General features: G+C 37.6%; 1 protein-coding gene across 3 annotated transcripts in view; it reads right to left on the bottom strand.

Annotated features, from left to right (window-relative positions):
• LOC111865686 (kinesin-like protein Klp61F) overlaps positions 1–14,449 on the bottom strand; it is a 46,897-nt gene extending 32,448 nt beyond the window's left edge. The window contains exons 1-7 of one of the 3 annotated variants that reach the window (XM_023853901.2): positions 14,391–14,449; positions 10,070–10,217; positions 8,145–8,297; positions 7,109–7,266; positions 6,230–6,379; positions 4,972–5,208; positions 3,302–3,494 (exon numbers count right to left, since the gene is read on the bottom strand). In XM_023853901.2, the coding sequence (XP_023709669.2) occupies positions 3,302–3,494; positions 4,972–5,208; positions 6,230–6,379; positions 7,109–7,266; positions 8,145–8,297; positions 10,070–10,217; positions 14,391–14,434 (1,083 nt within the window). In that variant the 5' untranslated portion in view covers positions 14,435–14,449. Of the gene's footprint in view, positions 1–3,301; positions 3,495–4,971; positions 5,209–6,229; positions 6,380–7,108; positions 7,267–8,144; positions 8,298–10,069; positions 10,218–12,583; positions 12,630–13,859; positions 14,345–14,390 lie in introns of those variants that run through there. The other 2 variants (XM_023853899.2, XM_023853900.2) reach the window with 2 other exon arrangements.
• Positions 14,450–14,501: the final 52 nt, after the last annotated feature.

The following is a 14,501-nucleotide window of genomic DNA, read 5'->3' on the forward strand; positions in this document are numbered from 1 at the left end:
ATGTGAAATGGTAATTCTCGTGTACGACTGCGATGGTGATATCTTAACGCATACCGTTCATTACCCGACAGTGGACCGTCAATGCGCAGTATTACTGTTCATTTTTGGAACACAACCTGCGACCAGCTTTGATAAAGAAGCGGTGACACTTTCTGCAGAACCCACCCATCATTTTGCAGGACAATGCTCGGCCGCATGCAGCACAAACTGTAGCTGATTTGTTCAATCGATGGGGCTAGGAAGTGCTGTACCATCCATCATACTCCCCACACTTAAGCCCTTGTGACTTCAACTTGATTCCTAAGATGACGGAACCACTTCATGGTATTCGCTTCAGAACTGTTCCAGAGATTCTTCAGGCAGTAGACCGCTCCATTCGAACTATCAACACAACAGGNCAGGCGCTGCTAAAGGTATCCTACGACTTCCACATTGCTGGCAACAGGTTGTACACAATGCTGGTGACTACACTGAAGGACAGTAAAACTTCGAAACATGCATCTATTTTGTATCAGTTGTAAATAAATAGTTGCCAGTATTAAAGTTCCAACCCTCATAATTGCCACTGAGATTATCAAGTTAATTACTGCTATAAGGTAGGAAAATCGGTTGTCTTCTGCTGATTGGGCACACTTATGTCCACATCTCTTTATTAATGCTTTTTTCTTTTCCTTGTAATATGAGCTCCCCATGTGGAGGCAGGTTAGAACACTTCTACCACAGCCCGCGGGTTGTAGAAGGCAACAAAAATGGAAACCAGTCCCTGGGCGCATAACTGGGTCACCTTGTCACTGGAGAACATAAATACAAGGACCTGGATCTCCAGGCTGGGGGTCGGATGCAAGGCTGACGACTTTTCTCTGTGGAGAAATTACTGTTGTGAAATCCAAAGAAGTGAAAACTGGATAAATGTGGCAGAAACTTCTAAGCAAGGCTACGGGTCAAATAGGGCTGTTTCATCAATGATGATGAGTACTCATACACAGGACAAAAAACTGTGATCAGTGAAACCATCTGCATAGGTGTGGCAATCCATTTGATCTACCAGAACAGGAAGAAAGAAGTCATACTTACACAACTTCAGACTCAACACAGGCACCAAATACATCCATATTTGTTCATGGTGATACAGCATGTATTTGCACAGTGTGATGTGTCCCTTGTTGTTCCTCATGTGTTGACAGAATGCAACATTATGGCAAAAACCACCAAACATTTTACTTTAACTGTGTCTTGAGGAAATGATTCCTGCAGTATGTCTAATGTTCTGGCATTTCTTAATGGTAGGGAGATTGCCAAGTCCATTTCATGTTAATTTAAAGAAATGCTTGTAATTATTTTACTTCACCCATATGGTTGTTTTAACATCCCATTCTCCCATTTACTCTGTCTGCATGTCAGTCACTTTACAGTCCAAAACACATACACACACTTCAATTTTAATTTTACTTCATTTTAAGTAATGGACTTGAATTTACTCTGGTGTGAACAGTCTTGTAAAAGGAGTGGAAATACTATATATAGTCAGTCTTAGTGTCAAGCCCCATTTGTGGCCAAAATCAGATTATTGTTACTGTCAGTTTCAGTTTTGTCGATGTGGGGCACCCTCTCTGATGAGAAGACAGGTCTGACATTCATTGAAGTAACAACCAGCAGTACATGTATAACGTTCCAATGGTCCTCATTACATAGCCTCGACTCAGACCACATAGAAAACACTGCTTCCAACGTTCATCTACTGTTCCATGACATGTTAAGAGGGCTGTTGCCTAGCGATGACCCAAATGTGTTTGTCAAAATGGGAGTGTGTTTACTGGCTTTTGGCTACCTCTTCTGGCTTTCAGTCACTGTAGCATTATGAACACAAGTATAAACAAATTCTGTTAACAGCAGAAGTGTAACATACCAAGAGAAAGAAGATGCCAAGAATGGTTCAGAAATCCAGAAATCATTTGCTCATCATCTAAGATCACATCAAGAACTTCAAATGTTACACTCAGACTGTACACAACCCTTTTCAGCATATGAAACAGTCATCCTCCTGCAANCTCTGCGGAGAAATTACTGTTGTGAAATCGAAAGAAGTGAAAACTGGATAAATCTGGCAGAAACTTCTAAGCAAGGCTATGGGTCAAATAGGGCTCTTTCATCAATGATGATGAGTACTCATACACAGGACAAAAAACTGTGATCAGTGAAACCATCTGCATAGGTGTGGCAATCCATTTGATCTACCAGAACAGGAAGAAAGAAGTCATACTTACACAACTTCAGACTCAACACAGGCACCAAATACATCCATATTTGTTCATGGTGATACAGCATGTATTTGCACAGTGTGATGTATCCCTTGTTGTTCCTCATGTGTTGACAGAATGCAACATTATGGCAAAAACCACCAAACATTTTACTTTAACTGTGTCTTGAGGAAATGATTCCTGCAGTATGTCTAATGTTCTGGCATTTCTTAATGGTAGGGAGATTGCCAAGTCCATTTCATGTTAATTTAAAGAAATGCTTGTAATTATTTTACTTCACCCATATGGTTGTTTTAACATCCCATTCTCCCATTTACTCTGTCTGCATGTCAGTCACTTTACAGTCCAAAACACATACACACACTTCAATTTTAATTTTACTTCATTTTAAGTAATGGACTTGAATTTACTCTGGTGTGAACAGTCTTGTAAAAGGAGTGGAAATACTATATATAGTCAGTCTTAGTGTCAAGCCCCATTTGTGGCCAAAATCAGATTATTGTTACTGTCAGTTTCAGTTTTGTCGATGTGGGGCACCCTCTCTGATGAGAAGACAGGTCTGACATTCATTGAAGTAACAACCAGCAGTACATGTATAACGTTCCAATGGTCCTCATTACATAGCCTCGACTCAGACCACATAGAAAACACTGCTTCCAACGTTCATCTACTGTTCCATGACATGTTAAGAGGGCTGTTGCCTAGCGATGACCCAAATGTGTTTGTCAAAATGGGAGTGTGTTTACTGGCTTTTGGCTACCTCTTCTGGCTTTCAGTCACTGTAGCATTATGAACACAAGTATAAACAAATTCTGTTAACAGCAGAAGTGTAACATACCAAGAGAAAGAAGATGCCAAGAATGGTTCAGAAATCCAGAAATCATTTGCTCATCATCTAAGATCACATCAAGAACTTCAAATGTTACACTCAGACTGTACACAACCCTTTTCAGCATATGAAACAGTCATCCTCCTGCACAGGCAAAAACACATGCTCGCATTTGTAAACATAAATTCATATACATCAGATCATTTGATCCTACCTTGATAAGAGACTTCTTTGTGAGCTTCTGGTTAATTTCTGGTCGATTGGTTATATTCTTTGCTCTACAGGCATAATCCAAAGTACTAAGGGTCTCCTCTACATTACATGCTGCAGGTGATATTGTTGCAATGATGGAGGTCTTTGTCCGGCCGCCCAGAGAATCTTGTAGCAATCGAGTTAATTTTGACTCCCTTCAAACAAATAATATAATTTCAAAAAATGAAATTTCCATAAATGTTGTATACAGTGAATAAGTGGCAAGGTTCTAATTATTCACAATCCTTTACTAGGAAGGCTTGAATAGCTTGAAATTTCAACAAGTAAACGATTTATGGCCAACATGAAAAACCTCATTCAGGATAGCCAGAGTATCTGCCAAAACTTCAATGAAACACCTCCCAAATACAAGTTCAGAGTGTTACTCCTATACCATCTTTCTCACTGTACATGGTCTCACAATAAAGTTGGCAAACTCATCATGGTAAAAGTGCTAGATACCTCATTCTTGAATATCACTGTGGTCGCCTTCAAAGTACTCCCTTTGGGAAACCGCACTGATGCCAGTGATTAGTCCACCTTTCAAAACAATTTTGGAACTGGTTTTGTGGAATGGCCTTCAGAGCTGAGTAATCAATGTCATCCAAATGTCTTCCTTTCAATATTCCCTTTATCTTTGGGAACAGAAAAAAGTCACTGGAGGACAGATCCACTGAATAGGGAGGGTTTTCCAGCAGTCATTTATTTACTAGCTAAAAACTCCTCACAGACAATATCATGTGAGCAGGTCCTTCAGGACCATTTTTGCACACCTTCCTCGTGTCAAGATCTCCGGTTAATATTTTCCTAACTGTTTCCCTGTTGATGTTTGCTTGCTCTGCTGTGCTCTTGACAGTCAGCCGGCAATTTTCACACACAATTTGACAAACTTCTGCAATATTTTCTTCAGTTCTGCTCATTGCTGGCTGCCCTGATCTCCCTTTGTCAGTGACACTTTCTCTTCCTTCAGAAAAACGTATCACCCACTTGTAAACTGCTGCTTTCTTCATAGCATTATCCCAGTAAACTTGCACTAACCTCTCTCTGATTTCACTCCCACTCTTTCCAAGTTTAACAAGAAATTTACTGTCTGTTCGTTGCTCTAATTCAAGCACCGACATTCTCGCAATGGCACATCAAAACACAGAAAATAATAACAGATGCAACTGAGAAGGAGACTGCCATAGATCAACAGCAACACAGCTATGAAATGCTGATGTCCCAACATCCTCAAACCATACTGTGGTTTCTGTCCCCTATTGTCATGGCAGACACACAGTGGCGAGTTGGTGAGCTTTATTGTCAGTGGTGAATGAGTTCAACTAAACACCAGTATCTCCACCATGGAATACTTTTTTCATGTCCTCAATCTGTGAACCTACATTCAAAGGCTCACATTCATGAGCTAGCATTATACAACAGAAAGCCAAGACTGTATTTTCTAAATGCCTCATAATTTATAATGCATACTAAAAAATAAAATGTCTGAAAGAAAAACATTTATAATAAGCCATGAATTACCACATTACAAATGTTTGAATACAAATTTATCAACTACGCAAGGCAAACATTCAGTAATGGAAACATCATTAAACAATAAATATGCATGTTGAACACTCATGCTCTAAATACCTGTAAGGTACATGAGGGGCTCTCTCCACCAGAGCTGTAATAACACGTCCAAGAGTTAGCAATGACTGATTAATGTTTCCAGCTTCACGAGCCCTCTTGTCCACAGCACCTGACCGACCAATATTCTCACTGCCAGCCAGATCAACAAGGTTCAACTTCCCTGTTTTCAGAAGCTCTTCACCATCCAGTGAATTCTCCTTGATGTGCACAGTAATGGAAAAGACTGTATGTGAACGGCTGTTGACATAGAGACAAATATTACAAAAATCAACATGCGGAGCTACCGAAAGAAATTGTCATTGACATTGTGTATTTTAGGATTCTGGAGGACTAGATAATGTATGTTGCCAAACCAGTGCTCGGAACTTCACCATACAAACTAATTTGATGACATTTTTATATCATCTCCACATGATTCAGGTTTATTTGGCACCAGAAACAAAAATGTTGGATCCAGGTATTACAGAACACTTCCAGCATCATATCTATTTTAGTTGCTTTACTATTTTATTTTTGTAATAAACCTTCCTACAATCACTTATTCTACAAAGTGCTTTGTAACAGTGGTTTGAGTACAGTAGCTTAACTGATCTCAATACTTAGTTGCTGGTTACTATGAAATGCATACACATTTTGATGTCTCTGCTTAACCCTCACTTGATAATCATTCAGTTCAGCAAGAATAAGGCTGCAGCAATAAATCTTATCAATTCTGAGCTTTCCTAGGACTTTGTGAGACAAAACAATTGTGAAGACAATGAGGGTGAGAGAAACAATAGGAACAATGAAGAGAACAAGACTGAAGAAGCTACATAAAGCCTAGTAAAGTTAGTACCTCTGATAGGCCACAACTGCGTCCTTCCAAATCTTTTCCCTTTCACCATTCATTGTTCCATCCAACACCACAGAGTCTCAATAATGACAGTGTCATTAAATAACCAACTTATAAAATCTTACTAAACTCTCATCTTAATCTCTTTGAGCTGAAAAGTCATTCTTTCGCATGCTTAGTGAAAAGTGGTAGGATCTGGGATTCTCGCTGTGGGCTACCTGGTGTTATATTCCATAAGACAGAACTCTAAAACAAGTTGTTAAGTCCAACATGCCAAGTGCAAGAACTATATATTATACACTGAAACAAAAATGTTGTGACATGACATAAGAAACTCTGAAATTTAAGAAAAAGCTATTGCCATTATGCAAGTTTAAGAATTACAGTCAATATAATTTCTTCTATTTCAAAGTGTGACAAGCTCACCTGGACTGGGCATTCATCAAAGTGCCTGCAGTCTGTCTTTTGAAGGAGCCCTTTTCCAGGATTGCATAAACCTCATTCTTATTGTGGACAGTCACCTCTTCCAGACCATGTATTATAACTGAACCCTTCTTTGTTGCATCTTCAAATAGTCTGCAATTTAAAAATAGGAAAGTAGTATTAAAAGTGCCAGCATATGATGCACATCAGTATCCTGAAGATTACACATTACTGTTTTCATGGCACACGCCCTAACAGCGGGTACGCCCAAAACAAGTCAAGTACAATAATTCGCCATTACCCCTTCAATCTTTGTAACGGTGGCAATTACAGTAATAGCGAAAATTGAGGAAACCTATCATGCACCTCTTGCAGAAAAATGCTTTCTCATTTTCTCCATAAATCTTATCATATGTTGACCTTCAGATTTTTCTTAGTGCTCTGAAGTACAACAGTCTCCATGACCTGTAGCCCACAAGCGAACTATACCAACCAAGCGATCACCGCTTGTCAGCAAAGTTAGTGCCAACTTTTGCAGATAGAGGGTGTTATGTGGTCAGCGCAACGGATCTCCACAGCCGTTAATACTGGTTTTCTAGACCAGAGCCGCTATTTCCTTGAAATAGCTCCTCAATTATCCTCACGTGGCTGAGTGGACCCCATTCCAGACCCACTACTTCTCAGAAAATCTGATAGCACTGGTAATCGAACCAGGGACTTTTGGATCTGTAGGCAGGAACTCTTACCACTAGACCACAGAGGCAGTCTGAAGTACAATAAGCACTTGAAAGTTTTGGAGAGGATAAAATTCAAAGGGTACAATGCCATCTAATCATAAAATACACTCAGACATATTGTACTACTTCTGAAGTACCATCATACCTGATTTTTGAAGAATCATCTGAAGGTGACAGCAAGTCAAGAAGTTCTTCATTATAGATCTCTAAGAAGGACACTCGGACAGTAAATTCAACCTGCTGAATTCTTAGTTCATCAAACAGATTACTCAGTGTACGTGGAATAATTCCTGACAAAGGGTCCTGAAGAAAAGAATACATATAAATATGAACACAGATGCACAGATATATACACACATGGAATTAATATTTTTCCAACAACTTTTCTCCAAAAGTAGGAGTATTATGCTGGTTCACAGAGCACATAAAATGGGCCAATATAAACATATTTATTATTTGTATCCGGTTGTGTACTCCTATATATTATTAAATGACTGTCAACACAACAAATTTGTAATAAATAAACTAACATTACTGTATTAACATTCGTTTATTATGTATATTTGTTACATGTATTGATGCGGCCTCCGTAGTCTAGGGGTAACGTTCCCACCTCATGACTCAAGGTACACGGGTTCAAACCCGGCGGAGGTCGTGGAATTTTTAAGGGCAGAAAAATTCAGGGAACAAGTCCTCCAGGAGAGACTTTAAGCTATGGGTCCCGTGTCGTAGCTTTACGGCATGTAAAAGAACCTCATGTCCCAGACATTTCCCGCCCAACAGTAGTCTCTAATGCCTCTGATAGATGGGGGAAGCATCGAGAGATACCGCTGAGCCAGTAGAGGCCGAACTCGCTGGCTGAGGTGGGACTGATGGCACGCACCAGTATTGGGTAGGGTATAGAGACAGGTAGAATATCACAGAGGGGACGTACAATAGACCACTGGTCGCGGTGCATGGGGAAACCCACCCCTCCAATAATAATAATAATAATAATAATAATAATAATAATACATGTATTGATTCAGCTGGATCATCATCAGGCAATTTTCATGAAGTGTATTACTTGTAATTGCATAATAAACGATTGTTAATACAGTAATACTAGTTTATTTATTATGAATTTGTTGTGTTGATGGTTGTATAATAATAATAATAATATACAATATAAACATACTTACATTATCCCATGAAACAGATACATCATTTGACTTTTCTCCTTCCATTGTAAATGTTTTGCCTGTACCAGTCTGACCATAAGCAAAAACTGTGCAATTATAGCCTGCAAGAACTTCATTAATTATAGGGTGGACAACTGACATGTACACATCAATCTGAAACACAAAAGAAGATTCGAGTAGGAACAAATTCTGAATACCTGCTGATCCACTTTAATATTGCTTATTATGACTTTCATTCTATCAAAAACTTCATTTCCATGAACTAATCATATGTGCAAAATTTCACATCTAAAAATTCAGCTGAAACTGAGAGAAACGATCAGAAAGAGGTCCAAATTTGCATCTCCAGAATTAGACCACACATAGCTTTCCATCAAATTACATCATACACTTCTTGACTGATTCTTTGTTTATTTAAAAATGCATTCTCACAACAGCCAAAAATCTGTCACAATAGTCAGCCTCCAGGTGAAGACCCAAGCCTGGCACCTCCTAAATATGATGCAGGATTATTTAAACATACTGGCATGACCTTTTGTAATAATCACCTCCCTTAGAATTGACCTCATTTCTAATTCCTCATGGTTACTAATTCACTAGCAGATTCCACTGCATTAATTGAATCCCAAATTACCAAAGACTAAGTTACACTAAAATTATGCATCTTTATTTTCTTTCATCAAATTAGAGCTCTTTACAATAAATGTATAAGAAGAGGACAATATGAAAGCAGAAGATGGTGTTATGCGGTGAAAAGGCCACTTTTGCAGAAATCAAGAAAAATCTGATTTCAATGAATGTGAATAAATATTACTCCAGGATAATGTACAAACACATCACTCTTGGGTTTATTAATAAACCAAAAACTCAGAAATGAGATCACAGTATTAGCCATTCCAGTTATGTAATATCTTCCTGTTCCCAGATGCAAAAGAAGAATTGTAAAATCACTGTTTTGGATCCAACAATTTTAACAATGAAACAGATAGGTTTATTAGGCCATCACGACAGGCTTCTCATATGAGCCTGGAAATGATAAGTTCATTTTTTTCTGTCACTGTTCAATCCCTAAGGCTCTTGTGAACATGGTATAGCAAGTGTCATGTAACTTCAAACAAGGGCAAGAGCGCCAAGAGTAACCTTGAATGCACAGAAGAAAAATTTCAGACAAGGGGGTGGGTTGCAGGAATGCGGGAAATGCATGGCCTTCTTCGAAGTTACATAACACTGTCTCTAATGAACCTTCGGATTCCATAAAATGCTGGGAAATTCTTGAGTAGCTTCACAATTGGGGGCTTCTCAAGAAGGGTTCAGCTCTGTGAGTGAGTGTGTGGGTACTGTTCAATCAGTTCACATAATAGACAGGGATCTGCAGAATCTAGTGTGAGTAAAGTTGCCCCACACCATGAAGACACCATATTTGTCCTCAGCAGTAGATGGAGGTGAACAGACAGCATCACACCCCAGGAAAGTGTGATGCTGTCTGTGGAAATGTTTTTTTAATTATCATGACACTGAATTTATCATCACAGGTTACCACCAAGAAGTAAATAGAGATAACCCCATACTTACATCAACTTTGCATTAATTTACTTCAGTCATTTTTTACAAAGACTAAAGAATAATGAAATCACTTCCCTAAAGCAAGAAAATTTGGATTCACAAATGACAAAAATATTGGTACTAAAGCTAACAGTTTTGCAATGAATATTAAAAGCAGTCAAGCCAAAGGAATAACATAAATTCCAAGTTACGTGACATTATCTATGGAACCCAGCTATCTTGTACATCAGGGGATACCCATACAGGTTTCACATGGTTGTAATACCGTTATCTTCGAAGTTCATTGTAAACTAATAAAATATGAACAGACATTGAAATCTCTCTTAATTTCAGTTACAAGGATGTCTAAAATCATTACTAACTTGTCTGGAATTTGGCCCAAAAACACGATCAAACCCAAAAGTCCTTGTAATTTTATCAACAGGTCGCTCCTTAACGACAACTTCTCGGTTGTTCGGGCAGTCAACAATGTTAAGGGACTTCATGCTCTTTTCAAGTGAATTCAGTGGTCTGAAAATAAAGAAAACTGTATCAATCATATTGCCATGTGTATGGAATGTCAGTGGAGTGTGAGCATGTTTGAAGCTGCAAATAAGGAATGGAAAATTCAAAGCATTAATCTGTACACACCTAAGTGCTTACAAAATGTAAGTTAGCAACTAAGGCTGGTTTGTTTCATTTGTATCAATTGCATTACATTTCATTACATTACATTACATTGCACTGCATTCCATGGATCTAAAGTTAGTCAAACTGACTGTAGGATGTGGAATATGTCATATGAATACACAACATATGTACAGTCCCAATGGAGTTCTCACACAAGAGAAACCAAGAATACACAGTGACTACATACAAGGCTATTAAAAATACATAAGTTATTTTCTAGACAATATGTATTCATCAACAGAGTAGAATGAATGTGTATTTAAGTATCGTTTCAGTGCTATTTTGAATCGTGCCTTTTCATTCATAAGACCTTTGAGATCAGAAGGCAGGTTATTAAAAATTTTGATCCCAGCATAATATGTGCTTTTCTGAAAGCATGAGAGGTTAGCAATTGGTTTATGAAGACTTTGTTTGTGTCTTGTGTTAACACTGTGTACATCCGCATTCATCTGAAAACGTTCTTCGTTATTTGTAATGAAGTTTATTAATGAATATTGTTGAGCCAATTTCATTAGTTATTAAGTATAATTTTTGTAAGATTGAATGTTTATGTTAAAACGCCAGACGGCTGGCCGGAAGGCAAGGAGACAGCCGCGGCTGACTCTTCGCATTCCTTGGCAGTCGATCGAATTGTCTTTACAAAAGACTGTTTAAGCATCAGTGGAGAGACCCGGTCAGGTTTCCCTTAGCGCGACAAGGCATGTCCTGCAAGATGCCGACCTCAGGGATTTCGCACACACAGCTTTTGCAACTTGGGAAAAAGTTGAATCTTGGAATTGGGAAAACAGGCCGTTTCAGGCACTCTGTTTCTAGCAGTTGCCAGAAACGAATGAGTAAAGCAAAGTGTGCCTGTGGAAAACCTTGGGATGGCGCCAGTCTTTTTCATGTGCATCATGTTTAGCGTGTGTGAGTACTTGCCCGTGGTCGGGTCACTGATGGCTTATTAGAACTTCTGGTTTCAATTATTTTGGTGGGTTAATGTGTTTTTAGAATGTAGAGGTGTACAAGTGTTTTAATTTGATTATATTCCATTTTTGTTGTTGTTTGGAGAACTCGAGTTTTTGTGACCCTCCTAGTGAAGCATGTTTTCCACAGCATAGGTTAAGTGATATCCACGGACGTCCGATAGGGGGTGAGTACAGTCACTGCCCCCTATCCGGGCACAACAATATATATATTCACAAGGAAAAGTTAAGATCTGTAGTCTCTTAAACAGAGCTCCATAGGAATTATGGGATTTGATGGCCATCATGATTCTAACAATTTTCTTTTGCAAAGTAAATGCCTTTTTACTGTCAGATGAATTACCCCGGAAAATTATTCCACACTTCATTAAAGAGTGAAAGTAAGAAAAATAGACCGATTTGAGAGTGTCAATGTCACTAATAAGTAACATGACTCTTAACTGCATAACATTCTCTACTTAGCTTTGGAATCAACTGATCGATATGGTTTTTCCAGTTTAAATGATTATCAATTTGCAAGCCAAGGAATTTTGTGTTTACTCTCTCCTCTGTATATTTATCATTATATCTTATGTTTAATGGATATTGTGGTTAATTCTTTGTTATAAATGTTATTACATTTGTTTTTTCTAGGTTCAGGGACAGCTTGTTTGCAGAAAACCATTTACTCATTTGCAAAAGAACCTTGCTTGATAACATGCAGAAATCATCTAAATTTTTACCAGAAATTATAACACTAGTGTCATCTGCAAATATTATAGGTATTGATGAGGTCCTTAGTGTAGGAGGGAGGTAGTTTACATAAATTATATTAGCATGCACATGCAGTAAACCCCCAGTTATGACATTCAAACATTTACAATTATCGTGCAAACAAACACTTCAAAGAAAATTTGTTATTTTTTAAAGTTACTACAAATACAAAGTAATTTTGATTTTGGAACAGAAAATATAAATACCTAAAGACCAGAAAGTGGTAAAATCACAAGAGAATTGGATTTCTGTTCTCACGCAACTTAAATATCCTATCCCCCACACATGCTCAATAATCGGGAGTATACTGTACCAAATACACTTCACAATCAGTAGTGGGAAAATGCATTCATAAAGGAATATATGAGCTTTCAAAATTTTGCATAACATCACCACCTCCTACAAGTTTTCTTGCTATCTACCATTGCACCTAAATAAGTATTCAGTATAACAAAGACAATGAAATTATTTATAGAATAGTATAATTACATTTCACAGTCCATCTCTTTTGCCCTGTGTGGTCATTAGGTTCAATAAGAGAGGTGATCACATCATTTCATTTCTATCTACTCAAAAATAATTGTCCATCCACTGTAAGACAAAAGGAGTTGTGAAAAGTGGGAATGAATCTTGAGCATAAATGGAACAGAAAAGTAAGGACACAGAAATTAACATGACTAGAATAATGTCCCCATTTGATTCCATATGCCAGAAAGGGATAAATCAAACCACAACACAGCATTCTTCTTATATTTTTGATAGTCTGTTAATTAAAAATAAGTTACAGCTACCTCTACTTCAGGTTCTTTTGGTATGTATTTCTGAGCTCAGGTTACTATCAATTATAACCACAAGGGAATTAGTACTTTTTACATTATTTCCTTATTAGGATAAGAATTCACTTTCTTGCCTGCATGGCTTTGTCTGGAAGAGAAGTAGTGTTTTGGTAGGATTTATAGATAAAGCATATCACTTATGTAAATAAATAATTTAAATTAACTATATTTTCCTTTACTTCATTATACCATGTCACATGAATCAATCAGGCAAGGTCCATTTATTTACTATCCAAAAGAAAACTTAAAATAAAGACAAGTATTAAAATGAGAGCCCTTTGTAGAGGATTACTTCACAAATGTAACACACTTTTCCTTTGCCAGAAAATTCTCTCATTACTGTCATTCATTGCAGACAATATGGAGAAGTATGAACAAAGTAACAGGTACAATATAAACACAAGGCGTATATATGGCTTCCATACATCAAATTCTAATCACAATAAATTTTTGAACGGTAATATGTAGGTAACAAGTTATCGAATACACTTCCATCCGCCAGTAAACGTTTCAGTTAAGACATATAAGTAATTTAGGCTGAAATAGGAAAAAAAAACTTACTTTAATCTTTCTACTCTACAAAAGAACTGCAAGCTACTACAAAGGCTTATAAAGAAAACAATTCTGACGTAATTACTTTACTCTAAATAATATAATACGATATAATTTCTGTAAAAAGTCGTAACATCTACGTATCTGTCTCTACATATTTATTAATACATTTGTATTTACATCACAATACGTTCTGCACCCTTGGCTTAGTACTATAAAGAGGGTGTAGGAATGTAAAGAAATTCTGGGATGTGGTACTGTGTAGCACGGCAGAGGTTCACCTATCCCGGAAGATAGCTCTTCATAGTCACCGTCGTGAAAGCCTCAAATCCTGCACACATACATTTTAATTTCTGGAATAAAACAAGGATTCTCACCTTACTCTAACAAAAACCTGAATGTTTTGGTTCCTCTCCTTCTGCTGTTTATTTGACATTTTTCGGGGACTTATACAAATTTTCCTATAAAAATATATCAATACACCCGGTAAAATATAACACTAAAAATTACAAAACAAAATCAAACACCATAAGACGCGGCCGTTACTTTCGAAATATACAACACACGAACTTCGTTCGATTCTGCAACATCCACTAACCAATGAAATGACTTCTGCGGGTAATCAGATAAGATGATTGGCTCTCTGCACGGCACAACATTTCCCCGCCTTTCAATACTGTCAACCACAGTACCTGTGCACACAGATTACAAAAATGTGATGCTACAGTTCACAGATATATTGCCATGAACTACATAGGCTATGAAAGCTATGAATACTTCTGCTGAATACATTGTCTTTTATTGGTAATAAGCACTTGTATAAAGAAATTCATATGAACTCAAAGGAGAGAATACGGCTAGTTAGAAATCGCAGAGCGAAGATAGAAAAGACTGGACAACAAACATACATGAATCCGTAAAGCAACGAAGTAAGATCTGCTAACGAAATCATACAGTCCGATACAGTCCGACACAATGAAGGCTATGATAACCACACGAACGCGCACGAATATAGGCGA

The sequence above is a fragment of the Cryptotermes secundus genome, unplaced genomic scaffold, assembly GCF_002891405.2.
Source record: "Cryptotermes secundus unplaced genomic scaffold, Csec_1.0 scaffold19, whole genome shotgun sequence".
NCBI classification, from domain to species: domain Eukaryota; kingdom Metazoa; phylum Arthropoda; class Insecta; order Blattodea; family Kalotermitidae; genus Cryptotermes; species Cryptotermes secundus.